The sequence below is a fragment of the Ornithorhynchus anatinus genome, chromosome 7 (genome assembly GCF_004115215.2).
Source record: "Ornithorhynchus anatinus isolate Pmale09 chromosome 7, mOrnAna1.pri.v4, whole genome shotgun sequence".
Lineage (NCBI taxonomy): Eukaryota > Metazoa > Chordata > Mammalia > Monotremata > Ornithorhynchidae > Ornithorhynchus > Ornithorhynchus anatinus.
In genome coordinates this window covers 61545610-61572750 of record NC_041734.1, presented here as the reverse complement: position 1 = coordinate 61572750, position 27141 = coordinate 61545610, and the positions used below count along the sequence as shown (strand labels likewise).

The 27141-nt window shown below is 42.4% G+C and overlaps 1 protein-coding gene across 1 annotated transcript; it reads left to right on the top strand.

Annotated features, from left to right (window-relative positions):
* LEMD1 (LEM domain containing 1) lies at positions 1-25345 on the top strand. The gene is made up of 7 exons (XM_007670200.3): positions 1-102; positions 7260-7380; positions 7568-7684; positions 11273-11385; positions 19681-19782; positions 23967-24043; positions 24961-25345. The coding sequence occupies exons 2-7, from the start codon at positions 7299-7301 to the stop codon at positions 25244-25246; spliced, it is 777 nt and encodes a 258-aa protein (XP_007668390.1). The 5' UTR covers positions 1-102; positions 7260-7298; the 3' UTR covers positions 25247-25345.
* Positions 25346-27141: the final 1796 nt, after the last annotated feature.

The window sequence follows — 27141 nt, the reverse complement described above, 5'->3', positions numbered from 1 at the left end:
TGTGACCATCCAAGGGTCTATAGAACCGGCAGAGTGAAACCCTAACCCTCCTTCCTTTAGTAATAAGCAAACATCATAGACCATAGACAGCCATGTAAAGGGGTGAGTAGATTATCCAAAGGGATTCTTTTTAGAAAGCCCCCCTTATATTCTTGGTTTTCCCTTTAGCAATTTATACCGTCACCTTAAATGGTTGGGGTCTGCCTGTGGTTGCTTTTAGGAAGTAGTTGTTAAATTTCTGAGGGACAAATATCACCAGTAGTTACATGATCCTCAGGAGGTAATTTCTTCAAAAAAAGCCTGGATTCTGGGAAGCATTTCTTGGTTTGGAAAGTGAACACAAGTTCTTTTCCCCAAAGCTGTCTGCCAAAGGAGGAATCAACTGAAATTGGTATAAATAATAATGTTGGTATTTGTTAAGCACTTACTATGTGCTGAGCACTGTTCTAAGCGCTGGGGTAGACACAAGGGAATCAGGTTGTCCCACGTGGGGCTCACAGTCTTAATCCCCATTTTACAGATGAGGTAACTGAGGCACCGAGAAGTTAAGTGACTTGCCCAAGGTCACACAGCTGACAAGTGGCTCAGCGGGGATTCGAACCCATGACCTCTGACTCCAAAGCCTGGCCTCTTTCCACTGAGCCATGCTGCTTCTCTAAACAGAGGGAAAAGACAAGGAAGGGGCGACCGTGGAATTTAGAGAAACAGCGTGGCTCAGTGGAAAGACCCCGGGCTTGGGAGTCAGAGGTTATGGGTTCGAATCTCGGATCTGCCACTTGTCAGCTGTGTGACTGTGGGCAAGTCACTTCACTTCTCTGTGCCTCAGTTACCTCATCTGTAAAATGGGGATTAACTGTGAGCCTCATGTGGACAACCTGATTACCTTGTATCTACCCCAGCACTTAGAACAGTGCTCTGCACATAGTAAGCGCTTAACAAATACCAAAATTATTACTTAGTGGGCCAGGGTTTAAAAAATGAAATGAGGGTGAGGGTGGGTCTGTCATCGGCTGGATCATGGACAAAGGGGTGAGGGGGTGACTGTGGAGAGGGTAGAAGCAGGTCTGGGGTTCAGGGGAATCTGTGGGGGCCTAGATTTGAAAGAGCAGGGTGAAAGAGAGGGAAAAATGAATTCAAAGGCTTACTTAGACAATAGGTAAGACTGTAAAAAGCTCTTTTTTATGACAGTTTCAAAGTTGAAATGCCCCATGAAATTTTTGATAGTCTCATTTTTTGACAGATCTGTCCTTTAAGACTGACAAACATAAATGGTCACTTTAGCCTGCATGGGCAAAGTGAGCTCAGTGTTTAGACTGTGCACTCTTCTGAGTGCAGGGATTTGGTCTTCTGCTTTTACTGTACAACGTCCTGCTTATAATAGGCCCTCAGTTTGGAAAATTGAGGAATCATGTGACTAATTCCATGGATATAATTAATTGTGGTATTTCTTAAGGCTTTCTGTGGATCAAGCACTGTTCTATGCACCGGAGTAGATACAAGTTGCTCAGACCAGATAGTGTCCTTGTCCCTCAGGACTCACTTGCCCAAGGTCACACAGTGGGCAAGTGGCAGAGCCAGGATTAGAACCCAGGTCTTCTGACTTCCAAGTCCATGCTTGTTCCACTAGACCACGCTACTTCTCTGCACATAGTAGGGCCTCAGTAAATGCCTCTGATTGACTGTTGATCAATTATCTGGTCAATTCCATTGATATAAACTATTTTACTAATCTCAGCCCCAAAAAAACCTCTTTTTCCTCTAGGTGTTGTTGATTTTCCCAAAATGTATCTGGATAATCACCTCAACTCTCCTCTTTTGCCTAAGTACTACAAACAAATCTTGTTTTCTGACTGTGGAGATATTTTTCTAACTGCACAAATGAAACAAGAGTTTTCTTTAGAGTCTTTTGGATGCTCATCATAATTTCTGCCTTTTTTACGGCCTTAACATTTTAGACTAGTTAACAAAAGCCATAAATTAACTTAAAAAGTCTTCATAAAATGTGAATTTACAGAGGGCCCAACTTTGAGGATCGAGCCAAAAAGAAGGCAAGAGTTTTAAGAGTAAGCAAATGGGATGGGGCTTAAGCAAACAAATCAGACCCAATTTAGGGGCCTTTCAGCCCCCTCAGAAACTCTTGATTCCCTTCAGTCTTGCTGAGAAGTTCTGGGGTCCTACTACACTAGAGAGGAGCAGTGTAAAAAGAATCACTCTGGCCCATAGCAACTCACATTCCAAATCTCCTTTATTCCACTCTTTCCGTGGTGATCTTAGCCCAAATCCAAAATCCCACCCACTTAATGTTAATGTTGGTATTTGTTAAGCACTTACTATGTGCAGAGCACTGTTCTAAGTGCTAGGGTAGATACAGGGTAATCAGGTTGACTCACCTGGGGCTCACAGTATTCATCCCCATTTTACAGATGAGGTAACTGAGGCACAGAGAAGTAAAGTGACTTGCCCGCAGTCACACAGCTGACAAGTGGCAGAGCCGGGATTCGAACCTATGACCTCTGACTCCCAAGCCCGGGCTCTTTCCACTGAGCCACGCTGCTTCTCTAGCCACGCCGCTTCTCTACACTTGAGCACAAGCTGCTTGCAGAGCTGGATTTTTAACAGTTTTTCTTTTTCTGTATTTTCACCCCAAACCACCCCTGTTACCTCCCAGAGATGGTCTCACTGGTGTGAATCCTTTGTGTCCCACCTTTGACTGGTAGGCTGATAGTTGGCACCTGCAGCTCATCATAGGTGGGGGATGTCAAAGGTCACCGCTTATTGTTCTCTTCCTCCTCGTGGGTCTCGCCATCTTGGTCCAGGTCCAGGGTTTGAGATTCTATGGGTGGGGAGCCTGGGCAGAGGCAGATCACTGGGGCTGGCCCTCCACCTGATTTCAGAGCACGAGGGTTCAGAGTCAGCACTCCAGCCATTATAGCCATTAAACTACTGTTTAAGTGCTGCATGATGCAGAAGGGGAAGAGGTGGAACCAAGCTAGCCGAGTGGTGAGCACCTCAATTCCTGCTCTCACCCATCTCCCGGACCTCCAAGGGGCTGAAGTAACCCCACTGTCCCTGCAAATGCTCCCAAGGCTTTGATCCTTGGATCTGTTTGACGCTGCAGCCTGCTTGACTCAGATGGCTGTGTTCATCATTTCTCCCACAATTGGAGAGGGTGTTGTTGGAGAACCAGAGAGAGAAAGACTGGAATTCCAGCACAACAAAGCTGTGAGAATGAAAATAATGACTTCATCCTCCTAGCTGGAAACCCACGAAGCAATAACCTACCACTCCCAAGGAGTTGGGCCCCTAAGCCTATTCAGAGTATGGATTATTCAAGCCTGCATTTGGAGCTGTTCATTGCTTGTCTGTATCTCCAGCAGAGAGGAATGCAGAGGCAGAAAGAGGAGGTGTGAATACCTCAGAGCTGGAGACTCTCACCCTTTCCAGAAAATCCATGCCTAGATTTTCCAGGAAGAGACTTTCCACCCCTTGCACCAGCCAGAGTGGGGAGGATCCCTCCAATCCTGGATGCTCCCATGTTCTGTGGCAGTTTTCCAACCAGCCCTTTTCCTAACTCTTCCTCCCACTCCTGTCCACAACCCTCAAATTTCCCCCTTCCAAGATGGCTCCAAGATGCTGCCGAGGCTGAGGGAAGGAGGGAGGCAGAGGCCATAGCTCGAGCCCTGCCCCTGCTGCAGCTTCTGCCCAGCCCCCGAGGCCAATTTGGGACCTGCTTAACATCGGGGGGAGAAGCTTGAGCAGAGAGATTTAGTAAGATTGGCTTTTGTCTTACCCTGCTACTGAGGCAGGGAATGGAAGGATGGGGAGGAAGGGGAGTGAAAACTGATAATCGGTCATTTCCTTCCTCCACCGCCATAGCTGCTGACACTGATCCTCCTCTTAACTGGGCTGCCCCACGTAGAGGCCGTTAATGCTATCCATGGCACAGGGGCTGAACTCGTTCCCTGCCCTGGCGCCTTCCTGCCTATTCTAAGACCATCCATGATGGCTATATGTCATGCTCAGTGCTTAGTGTAAGGGCTGGGCTTAGCTCCTGTGGCATGGGAGGAGGGGGTAGTGACCCCCCTGCCATTTGTTGAGTGGTTGGTGTGCTGTGGGGGTCCAGGATAGGGAAGAATGAGAAAGCTTGAGCTTAACCCCCACAATCTGGTGAGGCATGGAGGTGCCATCTTGTCTCCCCCTCATCTTGTCTCTTGTCTCCCCCTCAGTCCCTTTCCCAACTCAGAGGGTGGCCTAGTTACTTCCAGTCCTCCAGTCCAGTCCAGTCCAGTTCTCTGCTGCAGAGGCCAATAATAATGGTAATTGTGGTATTTATTAAGTGCTTAGTATGTGCCAGGCACTGTTCTAAGCACTGGAGTAGATACAAGAGAATCAGGTTAGACACAGTCCCTGTCCCATATGGGGCTCACTGTCTAAGTAAGAGGGAGAACAGATTTTGAATTCCCATTTTACAGACAAGGAAACTGAAACGAGCTTCTCCCTCTTGGTGCCAAGTGTGCGGGTAGGCACCTCAAGAGGTTCATTTGATTCCAAAAAAGAGCCAGATGGATCTCCTGAGCCGTTGGTTCCTGATTTAGGATTTCTACCCATGATGATGATTATTACTAATTTACTAATCACTGGGGTAATGAAACTCAGTTAAGACTCATTCCCTTCCTCCCTTGAATGCGTCTAGCACGTTCAAATTCCCTAGCTCATTTTGTTTCCTGGGAAGTATGGAGAGGCAGGTTTACTCCGGTTTCCAGATGGGGAACAAGATCCAGAGAGGGTAAAATGATGATGCGGTCCAGCAGAGCTTGGACTAGACCCAAAATCTCCTGACCGTCCCCAGATCTGTGTGCGTGCCATTAGACCACTGAGAGGCTTGCCATCTAAAACATTAATCAAAGATCTTGAAGATATCACAGCCAAAAAGCAGTTAAAATGCAATAATTATTCATTATTAATATAGAATGTTTGCTTTCATTGTTTAGATCAACCTATTCTGTGGAACTGTCTTGCAGAAATTTTCAGTGCAATAGTAAAAACCTTCAGCAGGTGATAGAAATGAGTTAGCTTTTACTTTCAAGATAAAAGTCTCTTTAAAGAACTTGGATGGTCACGTGTTTTCAGAAATGTGGTAAAAAGGTGAAGATATTAGTTTGCTTTGACATGGGGATCATGGGAGGAAAACTGATTTTGAGGTTGACCAGTATGGGGAAGTGTATTGTGACGTATAAATCCACATAAATCCATCTGTGTTCTTGGGCATGAATCACTGACTTTATTCAAATGCCAATTCAGCAATTACCTAGACTGCTGGCGGTTAATTAAAAACTACCATCTCATTATGTTCAGAGGTAAATTACAAGTGTGAAAACTACTGTTTGCAATAACTGACCGTTCTGTTCTCTCTTCATAAAGAAGGCAGGTGTACAAAATTTTTATTTAGCTATCTGGAATGACAACGCTTTCTCCTCTCTGCTTGGCTTTTCATTTAGATTTTAGCACTAGGATGTTTCTTTACGTGTCTTGCCTCGTCTGTGAAATTTTAAGTCTTCCCAAAAGTTATAAATAGTCATGGAAGTGATTGGGTATGAGAAGTTTGCTTATTTCAGTGGTGGTTTCACTCCCCACTTCATTTATCTGGAAAAAGCACTGTGACCTAGTGGATAGAGCACAGGGCCGGGAGTCAGGAGGACCTGGGGTCTAATCCTGGCTCTGCTACTTGTCTGCTGTGAGACCTTGGGCAAGTCACTTAACTTCTCTTTGCCTCAGTTACCTTACCTTATCTAAGACTGTGAGCCCCATGTGGGCCAAGGACAATGTCCAACCTGTATCTACCCCAGCACATAGAACAGTGTCTGGTACATAGTAAGCTCCTAACAAATACCATGAAGAAATCATTATTTTAAGATGGAGGTGACACTTCCATAATCAAAGCTTAATATTTTGAATTATTTGAATGCAGCTTTGCAAATAACACTATAATCAATCACTGACATTTATTGAGTGTGAACTGTGTGCAGGGCACTGTACTAAGCTCTTGGGAGAGTCCAGCGCTTAGAACAGTGTTTTGCACATAATAAGCACTTAACAAATACTATTATTCTTATTACAATATAACAGAATTGTTAGGCACAATCCCTGCCTACATGATTTTACAATCTACTGTAAGTAAATACTTATACTTGATTATCAACCTCCTTGCTGACCTCCCTCCTCCTGGTTCTCCCCATTCCAGTCCATACTTCACTCTGCTGACCTGATCATTCTTCTAAAAAAATTCTTCAGTCCATGCTTCCCCACTCAAAAATCTCCAGTGGCTGCCCATCCTCCTCTGCATCGACAAGAAACTCCTTACCATCGGCTTTAAAACACTCAGTCACCTTGCCTCTTCCTTCCTCACCTCATTGATCTACTACAACCCAGCCAGCACACTCTCCTCCTCTAATGCCAACCTACTCACTGTACCTCAAACTTGTCTATCTTGCCACCGACCACTCACCCACGTCCTGTCTCTGGCCTGGAACGCCCTCCCTCCTCATATCCAAAAGGCAATTAACTCTCCCCACCTTCAAAGCCTCCAAGAGGCCCCACATATCCTCCAAGAGGCCTTTTCTAACTCAGTCCTCATTTCCTCTTCTCCCATTCCTGATTTGCTCCCTTTATTCACCTCTCCATCAGCCCCACAGAACTTATGCACATATTTGTAATTAATTTCTTTTTATTAATGTCTGTCCACCCCTCTAGACAGTAAGCTCATTGTGGGTAGGAATGTGTTTACTAACTCTGTTACATTGTACTCTCCCAATCACTTAGTACAGTGCTCTTCATGTAATGAACACTCAATAAATACAATTGATTGATTGATTGAAATAATTGATGCCAGGTAGGTTGTCAAAATTTTGATTTTCATCCTTTTTACTGCATAACTACTCTCCAAGGGGGAAGTGGGCTGATAATTATTATTTCTGGTACTGGACCAGTACCTACTTTGTGCATAGCTTTATACTGAATCCTGGAGGAAATTTAAAAGAACACTGAACCAGATAGTGACCCAGGCCCTAAAGGAGTCAGATTCTAAAAAGTAAAGGGGAGGTAAGACAACAGGAAGGAAATTGGAAAATTTTTCAAAACAGTGGGAAATAAATAGGACAATTACTTGAACACTTTCAGTAAAAACAAAAACTCTACAGTGATTTTTTTTGGTACTAATTTGCAATGCCATCTTAATGAATGTAATCTTTTACTATTTCAAGGGTCCACTTTGGGAAAAGGAAGATAGAACTTGAAAAAAGATGGTGGACGTTGAAAAACTAAGTGACTTTGAACTTCTGGACCAACTTACCAAGCATGGACTCAAACCTGGTCCAATTCTACGTATGCATACAACAAATGAAAATGGAGATTGCAATTAGAATGATGATTGGGGGGATGCTTATTTCAACAAAAAATATTTAATAATGGGGCTGGTTCTGACCAACTATTTAAAAAAACAGCTATGACATTTTAAGCATGATCCAATAACATGAATTTAAGATTTATTCTTCTCAATTCCTTGCTGTAGCTTCCACAAGAAAGGTTTATGAGAAAAAACTCCTGCAGATATTGAATGTAAGACCATCAAAACCAACTGTGAAGAAGACAACTGGAGACCTTGAACTCTTCTCTGAAAATGACGAAGGTACTATACTTTCTTTGAATCTCCAATAGTACCTGCCAAATATAGTAAATTCTTCTTTTTTTAATGTGCAAATCTCAGGCTTGACTCAGAATCTAAAGCTGTCAATAGGGGAAAGAATTGTTGGCCATTACTTAGGGGTCTATGTGGCTAGTCATCTGGTTTTCTACACCAATGGTGAACTAGGCACTTTTGTGTCCAAGTTTTGTTTTCATTTCCTTCCAGAAGCCTTTATCCACCACATTTCCTGTTGCTGGGTTCCTTGGCTTGGAAAAAGTGCCCACGTTCAAACAGATATGAGAGGGGGATTCCCAGGTCCAAGTCAGGGGAACTTTGGTGTCACTCTTAAAAATGGGTTGAGATTGCATGAAATCGGTGTACTTCTGCAATATGTCATGGACACCACCATCTTCCCTGTCTCACAAGTTCCTAAACTTTGCATTATCTTTTTTTATTTCAATGGAATCTGTTAAGCACTTACGATGTGCCAAGAACTGAGGTAGATACAAGATAATCAGGTGGGATGTGTTCCTGTCCCACATAGGGTTCACAGTGTTAATTCCCATTTTACAGATGAGGGAACTGAGGCACAGAGAAGAGAAGTGACTTGCCCAAGGTCACACAGCAGACTCCCCAATCTCCTGCCTCTCCCCACTTTTGTCCGTATTTCACTCCGCTTCCTGGATTGTCTTTCTACAGAAACGTTCAGGGCATGTCACCCCTCCACAACCCTCAAATTTCCAGCGGTTGCCTATCAACCTCCATAACAAACAAAGACTCCCCACTATTGGCTTTAAAGATCTCCATCATTTTGCCCCTTCTTCCTTCACCTCCCTCTCCTTCTATATCCCAGCCCACACACTCTGCTCCTCTGGTGCTAACCTCATTGGCCTGTCTCTTGGCCAACCCCTGGCCCACATCCTACCTCTGGCCTGGAACGCCCCCCCTCCTCATATCCTCCAAACAATCACTCTTCACCCCTTCAAAACCCTACTGAAGGTACACCTCCTCCAAGAGGCCTTCCCAAACTAAGCCTCCTTTCCCTCAATTCCCCCTCCCTTCTGTGTCACCTCGACTCACTCCCTTTGCTCTCCCACTCCCGCCCCACAGCATTATATTTATTTAGATTGATGTCTGTCTCCCCTCCTCTAGACTGAAAGCCCGTTGTAGGCAGGGATTGTCTCTTTATTGCTGTATTGGTCTTTCCAAGTGCTTAATATAGTGTTCTGCACACAGTAAGCATTCAATAAATATGATTTAATGAATGAATAAATAAATTGTGTCCCAGGTCCGAGCTCTTTTCACTAGGCCATGCTGCTTCTAATCTCTTGACTCATCCTTGACTCATCTCTTTCCTTCAACCCACACACTAAATCAGTCACAAAATCTTGTTGGTTCTACCTTCTCATCTCTAGAATCTGCCCTTTTCCAACCAAATTGCCACCATGCTGTTAATCCAAACGCTCATTTCCTGCCTTGACTACTGTGTCAGCCTCTTCACTGACCTCCCTGCATCCTGTTTCTCCCCTCTCTAATGGATACTTCACTCTGCCACCCAGATCATTCTTTCTAAAAAAAGCTCAATTCATGTCTTCCCATTCCTCAGAAACCTTCAATTGTTGTTCATCTATCTCCACATAAAATAGAAACTCCTTACCATCGGTTTTAGAACATTCAGTCAGCTCTCTCTCCTAATAACTGTGGTATTTGTTAAGTTCTTACGATGTGCCAAGCAGTTTTAAACACTGGAATGGATACAAGGTAATTGGGTTGGACACGGTCCTTTTCCCTCATGGGGCACACAATCTTGATCCCCAATTTTACAGATGAGGTAACTGAGGCACAGAGAAGGTAAGTGACTTACCCAAGGTCTCACAACAGCACGTGGCAGAGCTGGGATTAGAACTCATGTCCTCTGACTCCCAGGCCAGTGCTCTTTCCTCTAGGCCATGCTGCTTCTCTAATCTCACTGACCTACTATTACAACCCAATCCATATGCTCAGATCCTTTAACACCAACCTACTTGCTGTACCTCTATGTCTTCTATCCCCGCACTGATTCCTTGACCATATTCTCCCTCCAGCCTCTAACTCCCTCCTTCTTAATATCCGGCGGACCACCATTCTTCCCACCTTCAAAGCCCTCCTAAAATCACATCTCCTCCAAGAGGTCTTCCCTGACTAGGCCCTTCATTTCCCCTAACTGCCCTCCCCTCAGCATCAGTTGCTGACTACTTGTTTTGTTTTGCTGTCTGTTTCCCTCTTTTAGACTGTGAGCCAGTTGTTGGGCAGGGATTGTCTCTGTTGCTGAATAGTACATTCCAAGTGTTTAGTACAGTGCTCTGCACACAGTAAGGGCTCAATAAATTCGATTGAATGAATGAAAGAAAGAACTTGGCTATGTACCCTTTTAAGCACCTTGATATGATCCCAGCTCCAGAATACTTAATGTAAATATTCTTACACTCTACTATTTCCCCTATCCCCTAATCTTTTTTGTTTGTTTTTAATGGTATTTATTAAGTGTTTACTATGTGCCAGGCACCGTACTAAGCACTAGGGTAGATATAAACCAATCAGGTTGGACAGAGTACACGGGCCACATGGAGCTCATAATCCTAATCCCCATTTTTTACACATGGGGTAACTGAGGCACAGAGGAGTGAAGTGACTTGGCCAAGTTCACACAACAGACAAGTGGCAGAAACTGGAGTAGAACCCAGGTCCTTCTGACTCCTAGACCTGTGTTCTATCCATTAGGCCATGCTACTCCTCTAATCTATTTTAATGTCTGTCTGCCCCTGTATACCTTAAACTCCTAGTGGGCAGGGATTACATCTAACAACTCCATTGTATTGTACTTTCCCAAGTGCTTATACATAAGCCCTTTTCCTCAGCTCCTCCTCCCCTCTGCATCTCTCTCCCTTTGCTCTACCCCCCTCTCCCCATCCCATCCCACTTGTTTATATATCTACAAATCTATAGTTCTATTTATTTATACTGATGCCTGTTTACTTGTTTTGATGTCTGTTTCCCCGCTTCTAAACTGTAAACCTGGTGTGGGAAGGGATTGTCTCTCTTTATTGCTGAAGTGTACTTTCCAAGCACTGAGTACAGTGCTCAGCACACATTAAGTGCTCAACAAATATGACTGAACGAGTAAGATCTCAGTAAATTACACTGATTGACTCACTGATTGATGGGTGTGGGCCTCATTTTAAGCCACTTGCTCCCCATGAAGTTGTGAGTAATGTTGGGTGAAGGCATGTATTGAATCAGTTATGTGAACTCTGTTCAAATGGGAAGAGTCCCAATTAAAATGCTGGGTTTGATTATCTTTAAACAAAACTATTCTCAATCCTAGTGGAATGCTCTGCATAAGGAAGACCAGTCAAATAAAGGCTGTTGATGATGATGTTGTTTGATAATAATTCTGTTAAACTGAAAGGAAGGGTTTGTTGACAAAAGTCCCTCAGAGACTTACAAGGCTTTGAAAAGGGCAGAAAAGTAATTGTAGTCAATGGCCATTTTTCTTATGATAATTCTCAAATTCTGGTAGTCAATTTTCAATGTCTTTTTTCTAACATTCAGAGTATTTTTCCGATTCTGTTTTGGAACCTGGCAGTCTCGAAATGACATCAGAAAAAGCCCAAGAAGATGGAAAAGTATCTAACACCATAGATGTGAATATTTTACTTATAGAGGTAAGAGTAGGAAATTGCATGTTAATGTAAACTGTTACAGTTTATAGTAGTATTATGATACATCATAGACTTTCCCTTTCCCTTCATCATAATTCCACTTTTTGGAATACACACTGTCTGAAGACAATGCCTCTCTGAAAATAACAGTAGAAATTACCTGTTTGGATTTTAGGAATATTTCAAGTGAAGTAATTTTCAGCTTTGATTTAAAGGCAGAATAAAGCCATAACTGCATTTGAAATCTATGGTGGATGGGAATATGAGATCTGAATTAGAAAATAGTTGGAAAAGGTATAAATCCAAGTAGTATTATTTACTGAAGGTCCTCAAGACATCTGAATCTTTCGTTCATTAAAAAGGTTGTTAATTTAACTTGAAGGTAAAAGTTGACAGACACTAACTCAGATTTGTGTTTCTTAAGACAATCTTTAAATTAACTATGAATGCAGTAAAAATCCAATTATTTAAAATCTGTAATCTGATCAATTAACTCAATTAGTGATATTTATTGAGCACTGTCTCCTGCGGAGCTCTGTACTAAATGCTTGGGAGAGTACAATGCAGTTGATAAGCATAATTCCTGCCTTCTAAGAGCTTAAAGTCTAATGAAGGGACAGACTTTAAAATAAATTACAGATAGGGGAAGCTGTAAAGTATAAAGATATGTACTTCAGTGCTCTGGGGGTGAGGTACAGACCCAAGTGCATAGGTGATGCAGAAAGGAGGGAGAATAAGGTGGGTTATCTTTTGCTGTTTCTTTCAGAGTGGCTTATACACTCAATCAGTCATTTTTTATTGAGCATTGTCCTGAGTGCTTGGGAACAGATGGGGTTGAAGATCTGATCCTTGCCCTCAGGGAGCTTAAAAACTAATGTAAACCAAACTAATGTGAGAGGAATAGGCAAACACTGAGGGTTTTAGAAGACTGGGGAGATTTATGCAGAAAGAAAAATAATCCAAGCAGTGGAGTATGGTATGGATAGAGACTAGAGGCAGGGAGAAACCAGTGAGGACCATGACCTAGTGGATAGAGCATGGACCTAGAAGTCAGAAGGTCATGGGTTCTAATCCTGGTTCTGCCACTTATCTGCTTTGTGATCTTGGACAAGTCACTTCACTTCTCTGTGTCTCAGTTCCCTCATCTGTAAAATAGGGATTAAGACTGTGAGCCCTGTGTTGAACAGGGACTGTGTCCAACCCACTTATCTTGTATCTACCCCAGCGCTTAGAAGAGCGCCTGGCACATAGTAAGCACTTAACAATTACCATGATCATTATTATTATTATTATGGTGATGATATAGTAGACTAGTCAAATTATGATGAGCACCATGGCAGGCTCATGGAGAGGATAATTAATGTGCCAGCTACATATATAATTTACCCATCTGTGACAATCTATCAATTGTACTTACTGAGCGCTTACTGTATGCAAAGCACTGTACTAAACACTTGGAGAGTACAATAGTACAGAGTTGGAAGACATGTTCCCTGCCCACAAGGAATTTTACAGGCTACGGGGGAGACAGATATTAATACAAACAAATAACAGATATGTACATAGCAGTGTGGCTTAGTGGCTAGAGCACTGGCCTGGGAAACAGAAGGACCTGGGTTCTAATCCCAGCTGCCCCACAAGTCTGCTGTGTAACCCTGAATAAGTCACTTCACTTCTCTGGGCCTCAGTTACCTCATCTGTAAAATGGGGATTAAAAGTGTGAGCCTCCTGTGGAACAGGGACTGTGTCCAACCGGATTAACGTCTGTTTATTGTCATATTGTACTCTCCCAACTGCTTAGTACAGTGCTCTGCACATAGTAAACGCTCAATAAATATTGAACGAATGAACGGTCCCTACCCCAGAGCTTAGAACAGCTTGGCACATAGTAAGAGTTTAGCAAGTACTGTAAATGCTGTGGGAATGAGGGTGGTGTGAATGAAGGGTGCATATCCAAGTTCAATTCTGTGTGAATTGATGAGCATTATTCTGTGCATATCAATTTGCATACTTTTTAAATTTAAGCACTTAACGATTTACATATGCATTTGACTCTTCTCCTGTCTGCAGAGTATTTTATGTCAGTCTCCCCAGGTAGAGTAAACTACTTAAGACCAGGGATTGGGTCTTCCATTGTACTCTCCTCTTACTGCAGGGCACTGCTCTTCACAATGGATTGTAAACTCCTTGGGACAGTGTTCCCATTTCCCAACTGTATTGTACTGTACTCTCCAAAGTGCTTAGCATAGTGTTCTGCTATCACTGACTGATTTGACAGTAGTAGCTCAGTGAATACTATTGATCGACTGATGGACTGAGACAGATTCAGGAGTCAATTAATAATCCTCAGAGTGTCATGCACATAGAAGTGGATGCTGAAGCCACTGGGATGTGTGAATTTCCTGAGGAAGTGAATATAAAGTCAGAATAATAGGTGATTCAGAACAGAGTCTTGGGAGAGTCTCATGGGGCCTAAGGTGGAAAAGGAGCAAGTGAAAGAAACTGAAAAGGCAGCTAGAGAAGGACCAGGGGAATCAGGAGAGAAACAGTGTGGCTTAGAGAACAGGCTAGGGAGTCAGAGGGACCTGAGTTCTAATATTGGCTCTACCACATGTCTGCTCTGTGACCTTGGGCAAATCACTTAAATTATCTGGGCCTCAGTTACCTCATCTATAAAATGTGGATTAAGAATGTGAGCCCCATGTGGAACAGGGACTGTGTCCAACCTGATTGACTTGTATCTACCCCAGAGATTAGAACAGTGCTTGGGACATAGTAAGTGCTTAACAAGCACCATAATGATAATAATAATCATTATTATTATGAATAAGCATGTCGGTTAGATTAAGGTTAGTGTTTCCAGGAGAAGGAGTGGTCCACAGCGCCAAAACCTTCCAAGAGGTCAAGGAGGATTAGGATAGAGAAAAGTCCATTAGATTTGGCAAGGAAGGTAAAAGGGACAGGAGCCAGATTTCAGTGGGTCAAGAAGAGAGTTGGAGAAGAGGAAATGGAGGCAGCTGGGGTATAAAACCCATTCAAGTAGTTGGAACAAGAATGGGAGCCAAGAGATAGGAGAGGGGCTAGACTGGAGGATACAGAAGGATAAAGAAGGCTTTTTTAGTGTGATGGAGACATGAGCATAGTGGAAGATAGAAGGGAAAGAACCATCAGAGAGTGAGTAGTTGAAGATGGAAGCTTTGGAGGGAAGAAAGGTGATAGCAAGAATCTGTAGAGAATGAAGGGTCAGAGGCTCAGGTGGCAGGAGTTGATTTAAATAGGAGAAGGAGGAGAGGTCCTCTTCAGAAGCAGCATGGCCCAGTGGAAAGAGCATAGACCTGGGGGTCAGAAGGACCCGGGTTGTAATCCCAGCTCCACCACTTGCCTACTGTGTGCCCTTGGGCAAGTCACTTAACTTCTTTGTGCCTCAGTTACCTCAACTGTAAAATGGAGATTAAGACTGGAAGCCCCAGGTAGGACATGGACTGATTAATTTGTATCTACCTCAACACTTAGTACAGTGCTTGGAACATAGTAAGTGCTTAACAAATACCATTACAAAAAAGAGAAGGCTCAAAGGATGAGAGAATGGATGTGGGGTGGGAGGGAGTTGGCAAGGAGATAGGAGACCTCGGGGAGTTCATGCCTGATGATTTCAATTTTGTCAACAAAGTAGTTGGCAAGGTCCTCAGGGGCAGGAGAAGGGGAAGAAGGAGACACTGGGGACTTCAGGAGGTAGCTAAAGATCTGGAATAATTGGTAGAGGCAATGGGCATGGGAGTTGACGCAAAAGAAACAATTAATGCTGAAGGAAAGAAAGGGCAGAGGTATAATAAGTGATATAATAAGTGGCAGAATTCAGGCCGCTGTCTGGCTTTCTGCCAGTAGCGCTCTGCAGCAGGAGCAAAGGTGCACAGGAGTTATGGTGGAGAGGGCCAGATTCAGAAGGTTAAGTGAGGTAAGCAGGCCCTCCAGGGTGGTGGGTGGCAGATGGCAGGGGCAGATGCACACATCCTAACCCTCCCAATCTGGGCACTGATTGTGACATTCCCAAGATGGCTGCCAGCGGAGCAGGTTCAGAGAAGACAGGTGGTGTGCTGGAGTTGACATGTTGAGTTCCCCCTAATCAAGGTGCTCCCAACCCCCAGCATTGTGTATGTGCAGTCATTTTGCAAAGGTTCAGTTCTCCAGTTCTCCACTCCCCCCTCCTTCTCTTAAAAACCTCCTTCCCCACTGGCCACTGGAAATAAAAACATGAAAAGGTGCTTCTGAAAGTATTCATTTATTTGTTATTTATTTACCTAAATGCCAGGGAGTCCTGGGAGCTCCGATTTCTTTTCCCCTAGTTTCCCTCCCACCTTCCTGGGCTCCAGAAACTGCAAGCAGCTGGGTGTGGGTTGGAATACTGCGGAGCTAGGGGATTATGCAGGGGTGGGAGGGTAGAAGGGGCAAAGAAACAGCGGGGCAGTAATGGATGGCAACTGGTAGATGAATTGAGCCTACAAGGCTCTGGTTGGGACACCACAATTGTTTTCTTCCAGCCAAGTTTGCAGGACCAAGCTGAGGGGAACAGGAGCTGAGAAAGGCACGGCTGAGGAGGTTCATTCATTCATTCATTCATTCATTCATTCATTCATTCATTCATTCAATCCATCAATCATATTTATTGAGCACTCACTGTGTGCAGAGCACTGTACTAAGTGCTTGGAAGGTACAATTCAGCAATAAAAAGAGACAATCCCTGCTCACACAAGGTTTACAGTCTAGGAGCGGAGAGACAGACATAAAAACAAGTAAGCTGATATCAATATAAATAATTAGAATGATAGATGTATACATAAGTGCTGGCAGGAAGAGGAAAGGGAGTGAGTCGAGGTGACGTGGAAGGGAGGGGGAGCTGTGGAAAAAAGGGGCTTAGTCAGGGAAGGCCTCTTGGAGGAGATTCACCTTCAGTAGGGCTTTGAAGGCGGGGAAGAGTGATTGGCAGATTTGAGAAGGGAGGGCGTTCCAAGCCAGAGGTAGAACTTGGGCCAAGGGTCAGTGGCGGAACAGGAGAGATCAAAACACAGTGAGAAGGTTAGCACCAGAAGAGTGGAGTGTGACAACTAGGATGCAGAAGGAGAGAAGGGAGATGAGGTAAGAAGGGACAAGGTGACGGAAAGCTTTGAAGCCAATAGTGAGGAGTTTTTGTTTGATACAGAGGTTGGGGAGGGACAGAAGGAGGCTTTGTCCCTTTAGTGGGAGCCTGTGAGCATTTTCTTGAAATGTGATGACTGCCTTCTCCCCTCTGAGAGGGAGAGAACTTTGCCTACCGCTCAGCAAGTGATGGCTGTGCCATTAGTCAGGGAGCTGGGGCACATTATGTTGGGGAAGATATTTGACAGAGCTCCCCAGCTACTGCCAATGCAGTGCCCTAGGGAGTCTGCCCTACCCCCGACCCCTCACTCCTCACTCCTCCTGCCTTGCACCCAGCCCACCTTTCCAGGATCCAGAGAACGGGACCAGAGTAAATAGCCCACCTAAGCTACTTGCAGAGCAAACAGGGAAGAATTCTCCAGACCACAGGGCTTTGGCCAGTTCTGCAGCCCTGGGAGGGGGTGGCCAAAGAATACTTCCTGCGTAGTTGGCAGACTCAGGAAATCTCTGTGCTGCCACGTGGGTTTAGATCCTAGAACATCTGTCTTCTGGTGTCTGTAGTTTCAGTAGCATTGAAATCACCCTGAACCTGTGGTTTTGCCTGATAAAATGGAAATGAAGCAGTTATAGATAAATTCAAGTCCAAAAGTACAGGTTTAGTGGTAAGAAAAGGAAGTTAGAGGACTGAATTAGATTGGTTTTCTTAGTTGATTAGCGTTTATAATAATAATAATAAGCACTTACTATGTGTCAAGCACTAGGGTTGATATGAGATAACCAGTTCAAACACACTCCCTGTCCCATGTAGGGCTCACAGTTCAAGGGGAAAGGAGAACAACTATTCCATCCCCATTTTACAGGTGCAGGAACTGAGGCACAGATAAGTAAAGTGATTTGCCTAAGGTCACAGAGAAGCCAAGAAGCAGAGTTAGAATTAGAGCCCAGATCCCCTAATTCTCAGGCCTGTGCTCTTTCCACTAGGCCACACTTCTCACTGAATGTGCTCCTCAATTAACTATTCATCTTTCTACCCTACTTAACCCATACTATCAATCAGCAACTAATATTTATTGATACATACTTGAGAATGAGTTCTTTGATTTTCTTAATTTATTATTTGGCATTTATGGAACACTTTGTAATTGACAAGTAATTTACATTTTATTATTCTCCACAGTTATGACAATCCAACCAACTTCCAATTTCACTATACTAATGTAAATCACCAAACCAGAGGCAGGAATAGATTTTTAGAGCAAGGATGAGAGAACAGTCTTAATTAGTGAATTTGTCCATTAGGCAGTGATTTTTTTTAATGACTTTTGAATTAATTTAGGAGAAAATTCTAGTGGAGAACATATTATTAATGGAGGTTGATTAATGAGAATCTTAGAAAAGATATGGCCTTTGGGGTGACCCAAACAGTTTTTAAAAGCCTGATGAATGCAAAAATTCCCCTATTCAGAATTCATATTCAAGATCTTCATTTTATACCTATATCCTTTTTCATTTTACTTTCAAATTCCCATTTTTTGGGTCATTTTCTTTGAAACAAAACTATAACTGTTTGAGAATACTAAAACCCAAGGTGATTCAGTAGAGAAATACCTTTAGTTCTTTTTATGACAATATCTACTATCAGTGATTAGGTATATTACAGACCTATTAATTAGTATGAGCAGAGTCAATCCCATATATTCTCTCTTGAGATTGGGTTTGTAAGGTTTTTAAATGACCAAAGTTTTTTTTTTTCCTCTGGAGTCAAATGACCTAAGTTAGCTAGGGAATAGACACTGTCAGATTTTCAATTACAACTGTGCTCTGTGCAACATATCAGATTTTAGGAGGCATGATGTTAAACATCTTAAAGTATTTTTCTTAATTAGTTGAAAAACACTTTTAATTCCCAGTAGAAGTTATGTATTCCAATTGTGTCAAAGAGGAGTAAATTAAATATTCTGAAATTACTTTAGTCTTACTTCTGGCATGTTCTAATAAGTTCTAAATGTCATCTCTATAAAGCTCATAACTCAAAACTCTTCATGTGAAAATATTGACTTCCAAGGCAGTGGTGCTTAATGGCACATATTGAATTCATCTTATTGGTTTCCATTGATTCTGCTTTCTGTAATAGAGCCAAGTCAATTTAAATTCAAAGAACAGCACATAGCAAATTTAAAGTTAGGTTTTCATTATGTATTTCCAAGCAAAGTAATAAAGGGATTTTAAAATTTCTTAGTCATATTTTTTGACTGATCAGTGCCAACTTTCTATTGGGATTTGTTTAGGAGGTTCAAATCAATTCTCTCTTTTAAATGGAGGTTACTGTATCATGGAGTTCAACTGATATCTAATTTGCTTGTCTCAGGGTAGTGCGAGAATGAAGGTAAACAAAGCACCAGAATAATGAAATGAATAATTCACCTAACCAAATGGCTCCCTCCAGTGTTCCTTTTCATGTGAATCTGAAAATTACATTTTTATAGGAAAGCCTTTAGCCTTAAAGAAAATAAAAATTACATAAGAACAATGTAACGTTAAAATTGATCAATCATTTCATCCTTATCATCATTAACACTAATTAACTTTTGTTAGTACTTATTACTAGCATTATTCTAGGCAAATCTTATTGTTTTTGAGATATAGCACTCACAACCTAGTTAATTTTAACATTTCACTGACTCTTGGCTAAGAAGAGCAACAAACGCTGTGTAAAGATGACATTTTGCATCTATTAGTGAATATTTATTAGCAAAGATAGGCATGTTGGAAAGAAAGTGTTTATTTTGTTCTTAAAACATTCTATTTGGGGGCATCTTAAAATATGCTTTTCCACTTACAATATTTTTGCAATGGAAATGTTAATGTTGCTGCCCACGACAAATATTTTATTTTGGGAGTTTTAAAAAATGTTTCTAGTCATTTCTTCCAATGAACATAACATCCTTTAGAAATAACATTTTCAAACTAACCATTTTAACAATGAAGATGTTTCCAAGATTTGGAAAAACTTTCTGCTAATGCAGCACATAGAAAATTAAAATACAGTAATCTAGTCTCAAAAACCTTTGACCCCACTCCCACCCAAGACATGGCTAGTGTGTCTTAGATCCAAGATGGCTCTATAGAAATTTCCTTCGATGAATATCTATTTTTGGATTCTAGGTGGACACTAAGCTTACTGAACCAGAAATTCATGGACAAGTTGAAATGAAAGGAAGCAATAGTCCTAAAGGAAAAATGAGACACAGATTTCTTCATAATAAGGTAATTGATGATGGTGGATTATTTCATCAGAGAAGCAGCGTGGCTCAGTGGAAAGCGCATGGGCTTGGGAATCAGAGGTCGTGGGTTCGAATCCCTGCTCTGCCACTTGGCAGCTGTGTGACTGTGGGCAAGTCACTTAACTTCTCTGTGCCTCAGTTACCTCATCAGTAAAATGGGGATTAAGACTGTGAGCCTCACGTGGGACAACCTGATTACCCTGTATCCACCCCAGCGCTTAGAACAGTGCTCTGCACATAGTAAGCACTTAACAAATACCAACATTATTATTATTATTTATTGAAATGTTTTTGGAGCAGGAATAGGTAATAACTTCAAGGCTTGACCTGGGTTAAGGGGAGAGAGAAACCATTTTAGGTAAATGTGATTCCAACTACAGTTTAAGAATGTGGGAAATTTCATCACTGGACTCTCTCAGTGGTCTATCTAGCCCAATATTCTGTCTCCAACAGTTGGCAACAAGATGATTAGAGGAAAAGTGATGGTTACCATCTCTGAAATCTATCCTAATGGGTATTGATATAAAATTTTATGTTCTTTAATTTTCCCCCTATATCCTTAACATTCTTCTTATAATCCATCTTGGACCACTCACCCAAAAATTCTCCCAAATCCCTCTTGAACTTGCTGATATTTTCTACCTGTTAAACTTGCTAGGATATTGAATTCCAGGTTCCTATAAGCCATGTGTGTATTTCCAATGGTCCCCATTAATAATATGAATAAAAATAATTGTGGTATTTGTTAAATGCTTACTATGTGCAAAGCACTCTGCTAAGGGTAGGAGGTAGGGATAGATTCAAGATAATCAGATTGGACACAGTCCCTGCACTGGAGTCACAAGCTAAGGAGGGAGAAAAGGTAATTTTTAGTTTATGCCCTGCCTCACTGACCCCAGTATAACTAAGGAGAGAAATGTTGGTTTGAATAGTGGTTGCTGGCTTCAATGGCCCTCTCTGTCACCTGACTCTTGTAGAATAATGATAACAATAATAATAATAATAACTGTGGTATTTGTTAAGTGCTTACTATGTGCCAAGCATTGTTCTAAGAGCTGGTGTAGGAACAAGGTAATCAGGTTGGACACAGACCCTGTTCCAACATGGGACTCACAGTCTTGATCCCCAATTTACAGGTGAGGTAACTGAGACCCCGAGAAGTTAGGTGATTTGCCCAAGGTCACACAGCATACATATGCCCGAGTAGAGATTAGAAGCCAGGTCCTTCTGAATCCAAGACCCATGTTCTATCCACTAGGCCACAGCTGCCTCTACTGGAATGCTCCCCTTCCGATACCAAGTGCACTCCCTCACCCTGCTCCTCTACAGTGCCCCCAAGTCCACTGCACCTCTGGGAGCTGTACCAACATGACAATACCTTGAAATAGTCATGTTCAATACCCTAGAGTAACAATTTCCAATGTCACCACAAAAAATTAGGATCAACGTCTGATCCGGCTGATCTAGCTTGTCAAAAAAATGAAACTCTTTAAAGGATAGTACTATGAGAATGTGTACAGTGGATATTTCAATATAGTGAGAATTTATAAAATTCCAAAAAAGGTGTTATAATGAATGTTCATGACATCCAGACATAGGCAGAAGGCTAGCTATAACAATAATGCCTCCTCTTGCTATAATGAGAATCACTAGACTATTTGATTTATATTGAGGGTTCATCAGGAAAATATCTTGGAATCACCACCCCCATCCAGAATTCTGCTACTGATCATTCCCTAGGGAACTCCCACTCTGTGGAGGCTCCATGCGGGCTTGCCCATGTGTTAATAGTGCTAAACACTTAAAAAAGTGCTCGGCACAAAGTAAGCACTCAATACATACCACTGACTGACGGTTGGTCAAATTGTGGCAATTAGTAAGGCATCTCATTATACTCTATTGCTGGCAAAAATCTCAGCCAGAATACTTCTGCATTGGTTTCTAAAGAATATTGCTAACCTCATGCTCTCAGAATCGTAATGTGGCTTTCTGCCTCCCTCCAAAAATTGCCCTATCTCTCTCCTACCATTCCACCCCAAACTCCTTGAAAGAGTTGTTTACAGCCACTGTCTCCACTTCCTCTCCTCCAATTCTCTCCTTGATCCCTTCCAATCTGGTTTCTGGCCCCCTTCACTCCAAGGAAACTGCCCTTTCTGAGGTCACCAATGATCTTCTTGCCAAATCTGATGGCCTCTACTCCATCCTAATCTTCCTTAGATTCTCAGCTGCCTTTGGCAGTTATCCATTGGATTTGAGGAGGGAGGGTGTTCCAGGCCAGAGGCAGGATGTAGGCAAGGGGTCGGTGACAAGATAGATGAGATCAAGGCACAATGAGAAGGTTAGTAGTAGAGGAGCTAAGTGCATGGGCTGGGTCTAATTACCTTATTAGAGAGTAATGAGGTGAAGTAGAAGGAGGCAAGGTGATTGAGTGCTTTAAAGCCAATGGTGAGGATTTTGTGTTTGATGCGGAGTGGGGAAACATGGCCTGAATGTTTTTGTAGAAAAATGATCCGGGCATAGGAGGAGAATGTGCAACAGCAGGATACCCAAGCAACTGCTGTATGATGGGCTGAAATTAGGAAACTGAAAGCAAGGAGGGCAGAAAGAAACATTTTAGGATTGTGATTGTGGTTTAAATCACCCATGACCTCTCTGAATTCTTGAGTTCCTCACATGCTGAATATGTCAGCACATGCTTTGGGTATAAACAGGTGTTAATTTATTTAAGGATATGAATGGGAACAGAAGTTGAGCAATAGATCATAAGCCAAATCCAGGAATAACTGCCTATCCGAAATGTATAACTTATTCCTAATTCAACCCACATACTTCCCTTAACAGATCTTCTGTGAGTGTGCTGCCTACAAGATCTTCTTCGATTGTTCACTTTCCTGATCACAGCCTTATCAATCACTCAATCACTAATATTTATTGAGCATTTACTTTGTGCAGAGAGCTGTACTAAGTGCTTTCAATCAATGAGTGATATTCTGAATGCTCGAAGTGCACAAAGCACTGTACTGAGCCCTTAGGAGAGTATCACAGAACAAGTAGCACAACCCCTGCCCTCAGTCAAGCTTGCAGTATAACCAGGGAGACAGACATTAAAATAAATTCATTCATTCACTCGTATTAACTGAACACTTACTGTGTACAGAACACTGTACTAAGCACTTGGAAAGTACAATTCGGAAACAAATAGAGACAATCCCTACCCAAAAATGGGCTTGCAGCATGGCCTAATGGATAGACCATGAGAGTCAGGAGGACCTGGGTTCTAATCTTGGCTCCATGACTTGTCTGCTGTGTGACTTGGTTAAGTCACTTAACTTCTCTGTGCCTCAGTTACCTCATCTGTAAAATGGGCATTAAGACTGTGAGTCCCATGTGGGACATGGACTGTGTCCAACCTGATTAGTTTGTTTCTACAACAGCACTTAGTACAGTGTCTGGCACAAAATAAGCACATACAAAAAAAAAGTATTAAGATATGTACATAAGTTCTGTGAGCTTGAGGGATGAGTACCTAAGGGCTTAGGGAGCATAGACATAAGTGCAGCAGTGACTTGAAGCCAGGTCTCCTTATTTTAGGGCCTGGATGGTAAAGCCCAGTATGATCCTGACAGTTTTAGAAAGAGTAGCAAATGTCAGAATTGGGAATGCCCCACACCAAGCCCCAAGGCCCTTGTTCATGTTAAAACCTTGAAATGACTTTCACAGGCAGACCAAAGAATAATCAGTACAAGCCCAGGGTAGGTAGGTATATTCCAGAATTCTGGGGGATTTTCTTCTTCCTTGCCCTCCATTTAACTGCTGACCAGAGAGAAGGAAAGCTAATAATAATAATATAAGCACTAGGGTGGATGCAAGCAAATCGGGTTGTGAACACAGTTCCTATCCCAGTGGGTCTCACATTCTTAATCCCCGTTTTACAGACGAGGTAACTGAGACACAGGGAAGTTAAGTTTCCCAAGTCACACAGCAGACAAGTGGTGAAGCTGGAATTAGAATCCAGGTCCTTCTGATTTCCAGCCCAGTGCTCTATCTGCTAGGCCATGCTACTTCTCCCTCTTGAAATGGTATCTCAGTATACAAATTTTCAACATAATTGATGTGGTCAGCCTAGAAAGAGAATATAACATCTCTCAAATTCTTCCCGTTTATTAGGTACCTGAGTCTACTTTTGTGGGGGAATATGAACTGATAATCTACACTCCTGACCCTCGCTCACCTTTCGGAGTAAGGTAATGCTTTCTTAACCTATGAAGAGCCATATATGGGACAGAAATTGTGTCCAACCTGATCGTTTTGTATTTGCCCCAGCACTTAGTATAGTGCTTAGCACAATCCAAATGCTTAACAAATACTATTATTATAATAATTATTATGGACTACTATGAAGAGGTTGATTTAATTGTATTATAAATGAGGAGTCCTTGTTTGATCCTCTTGAAATTAATCAATTCTTTGATGAGCTTGGGTGAGAGGAGAAAACCCCTGAAAAAATGGTATTTATTATCCTACTTTGGAACATGGGAGGAAGAAAAGGTTCAGTAGAAAGTTCAGGCCATCAATCAATCGTATTTGGGTACTACTGTGTGCAAAGCACTGTACTAAGCACTAAGGAAGAGTTTAATAGAATTAAAAGTCACAATTCCTGTTCTTAATTGTTTACAATATAGTGGAGGAAACAGACATGAAAATATGTGCAAGGAAGAGAAAAAGGTGGACTGGTGGATGAAGCAGTGTAGCCTGGATGAAGCAGTGTAGCCTAGAGGAAAGAGCAGGGGCTTAGAAGTCAGACGGCCTGGGTTCTAATATCAACTCTGTCTACTGTGTGATCTTGGGCAAGTCACTCAACTTCTCTCTGCCTCAGTTAAGGAGACTAAAAATGGGGATTAAATACATGTTCTCCCTCCCAGTTATACTGTGAGTCCCATGTGGGTCAGGAATGGTGTCCATACCTGGTTATCTTGTATCTACCCCAGCGCTTAGTACAGTGCTTGGCACAGTGAGCATTTGAAAAATACCACTATTATTATTATACGAGTAAGATCAGTGTACCACAAGTCTTCCTGGTTTCCAGACTTCTGAATAAACAATCGTTCTTTTGTATAATCTAACTATGGACTGGTCCTGACTTTTCCCAACATTTCCAAAGGCCTTTCGAGAAGAAATTGATAAAAGAAGAGGTCCCACCAGCACAACCAGATGAACCCAAAACGGAGGTGGTCACACCCCCACCGCAGATGGAGACACAGGTAGCCAGTGAGGAGGTTGCTGAAGAGCCAGAAATGCTGATTCCCAAAATTGAACCGGATGAAGGGCTTCCTTTGGCCTTTCGAGCTGCTGTGTTTGGCATTTTTGTTTTCGTACTTCTTGTCTATATAACCATGGAAACCAATCCTGAAAACCCCTTCACTAAATTCCTCAAGGAGATAAGATAATCGCTGAAGTCAGTAGGGTTAAATAATGCACCTTTCCTCCTTCAGCTCCTGAACAAGTAGAGTGGTTACTGAATAAAAAACCTGAAGGAGAAACAAAGACCATTGACTAGAATCTTTCTTTTCTTGGGGTTGCACACTTTACATTTAGAAATTAAGACAAGAAATGGAGGCCTGTAATTGTTGAGAAGTTCCTCTCCATTGCTTTTCAGCTTCCACTGAAGATGCTTCCTAACCAACCTCTAGAGTGTAAGCTCATTTTGGGCAGGAAACATGTCTGCCAGCTCCTGAGTGTTTAGTGCAGTGCTCTGCACATAGAAAGTGATCAGTAAGTGCCACTGATGATGATGATGATGATGATGCTAGCTGACTGGTGGCCTTCTAAGCAGTAAGCAGTTTTTGTTTGTTTTTCTCTTGCTGCTTTGATTTTTGAATGAGAACAATGGGCTTGTGGCTGGATGTTTAATCAATCACTTAATCAATGATATTTAGTGAGCACTTACTACATGCAGAGCATTGTACTAAGCGCTTGGGAGAGTACAGTGCAGCAGAATTAGCAGCCACAGTCCCTGCCCATAACGAGTTTAAATAGGTGAAAGCAGTGGAGAGGTGGCTAAATTCCAGGATGCATAGAGTGGACACCACAATCAATTTAGAGAAAATCAGATCAATTGCCTGGAATATACTCTTTTATGACCCTGCAAATTAACACAAAGAGATGTGAGAAAATTGCAGAATTGAAAGTGTAGAACTCAGGGATGTAAGGCTGTATGGAGTCATGTTTTTCATCTCTTTTCTTTAAAAAATAAAAGACTGCTACTGACTTAACCTGGGGATGTTTCTCACTCCTTTGACCCCACTCCTGACCTCCAAAACCATTTAGCCCACATTAGATCATTCAGATGAACATCTACAATTTTGTGGATGTGGCTGGGAAAGTGTGCAGCCAGTGGCAAAGATGGGTGCCAATTATATTCTTCTGTGCTGAAATTCAACTTGTCTGGTTGCGGAGAGGAGAGCTGGCCTTGGTCCAATAGCTTCCACTTGGTCTTTTTAACGACACTGATATTTCATTGAACACAATACCTACCTTGAGATTAGCCAAAGAGTTGGCAACTTTCCCTTTCATTTGTTTTTAAAATATCACCCAGCAGCCTACTGTTCATGGTCTCTACTTTTGCTGTCTCAGCAATGTTGTATAACAGGGGGAGCAGGGAATTCAGTCAGTCAGCTAGTCGTATTTGTTGAGCGCTTACTGTGTGCAGAGCAATGAAGTAAGCACTTAGGAGAATAAAACACCACAATAAACAGACACATTCCCTACCCAAATGAGCCTGTTATATCATACTCTCCCAAGCGTGTAGCACAGTGCACTGCAAACAATAAATGCTCAATAAATACCATTGATTGATTGCACCTAGGCACAACTTCTTCTTACCTCTTGCTGCTGCCAGAGCTGAACTTCTTGCCACAGCCCCAGATCATCACCCCTACTGCTCCTGCTGCCATCCTGGCAGTTCCTTAATGATACCAGTGGCCACTACTCTGGTGGGGAGAAGCTAATCACTTTAGCTCTGGGACCCAGGGAAACTCTAGGCCTCTGTGATCTCTCATCCCAAATGGGCTTTCCTTGGTTTGGTCCTAGAGAAGCACCATGGCTTAGTGGAAACAACACAGGACTGGGAGGCAGGAGACCTGGGTTCCTCTCCCAGCTCTGCCACTTATCTGCTATGTAACTTTGAGCCTCAGTTTCCTCATCTGTACAATGGGAATTAAATACCTGTTCTCCCTCCCCCTTATTTTTTTTATTGTATTTGCTAAGTGCTTACTATTTGCCAGGCACTGTATTAACAGCTGGTATAGTCAAGTTAATCTTGAACACAGTTTGTGTCCCACGT

Bases quoted from the DNA above. Each gene is read 5' to 3' on its own strand.
- LEMD1 (XM_007670200.3), top strand. From the start codon at position 7,299: ATGGTGGACGTTGAAAAACTAAGTGACTTTGAACTTCTGGACCAACTT. The intron at 19,783-23,966 runs GTAATTGATGAT...CCCGTTTATTAG, and splicing joins ACAGATTTCTTCATAATAAG to GTACCTGAGTCTACTTTTGT. The intron at 24,044-24,960 runs GTAATGCTTTCT...ACATTTCCAAAG, and splicing joins CGCTCACCTTTCGGAGTAAG to GCCTTTCGAGAAGAAATTGA.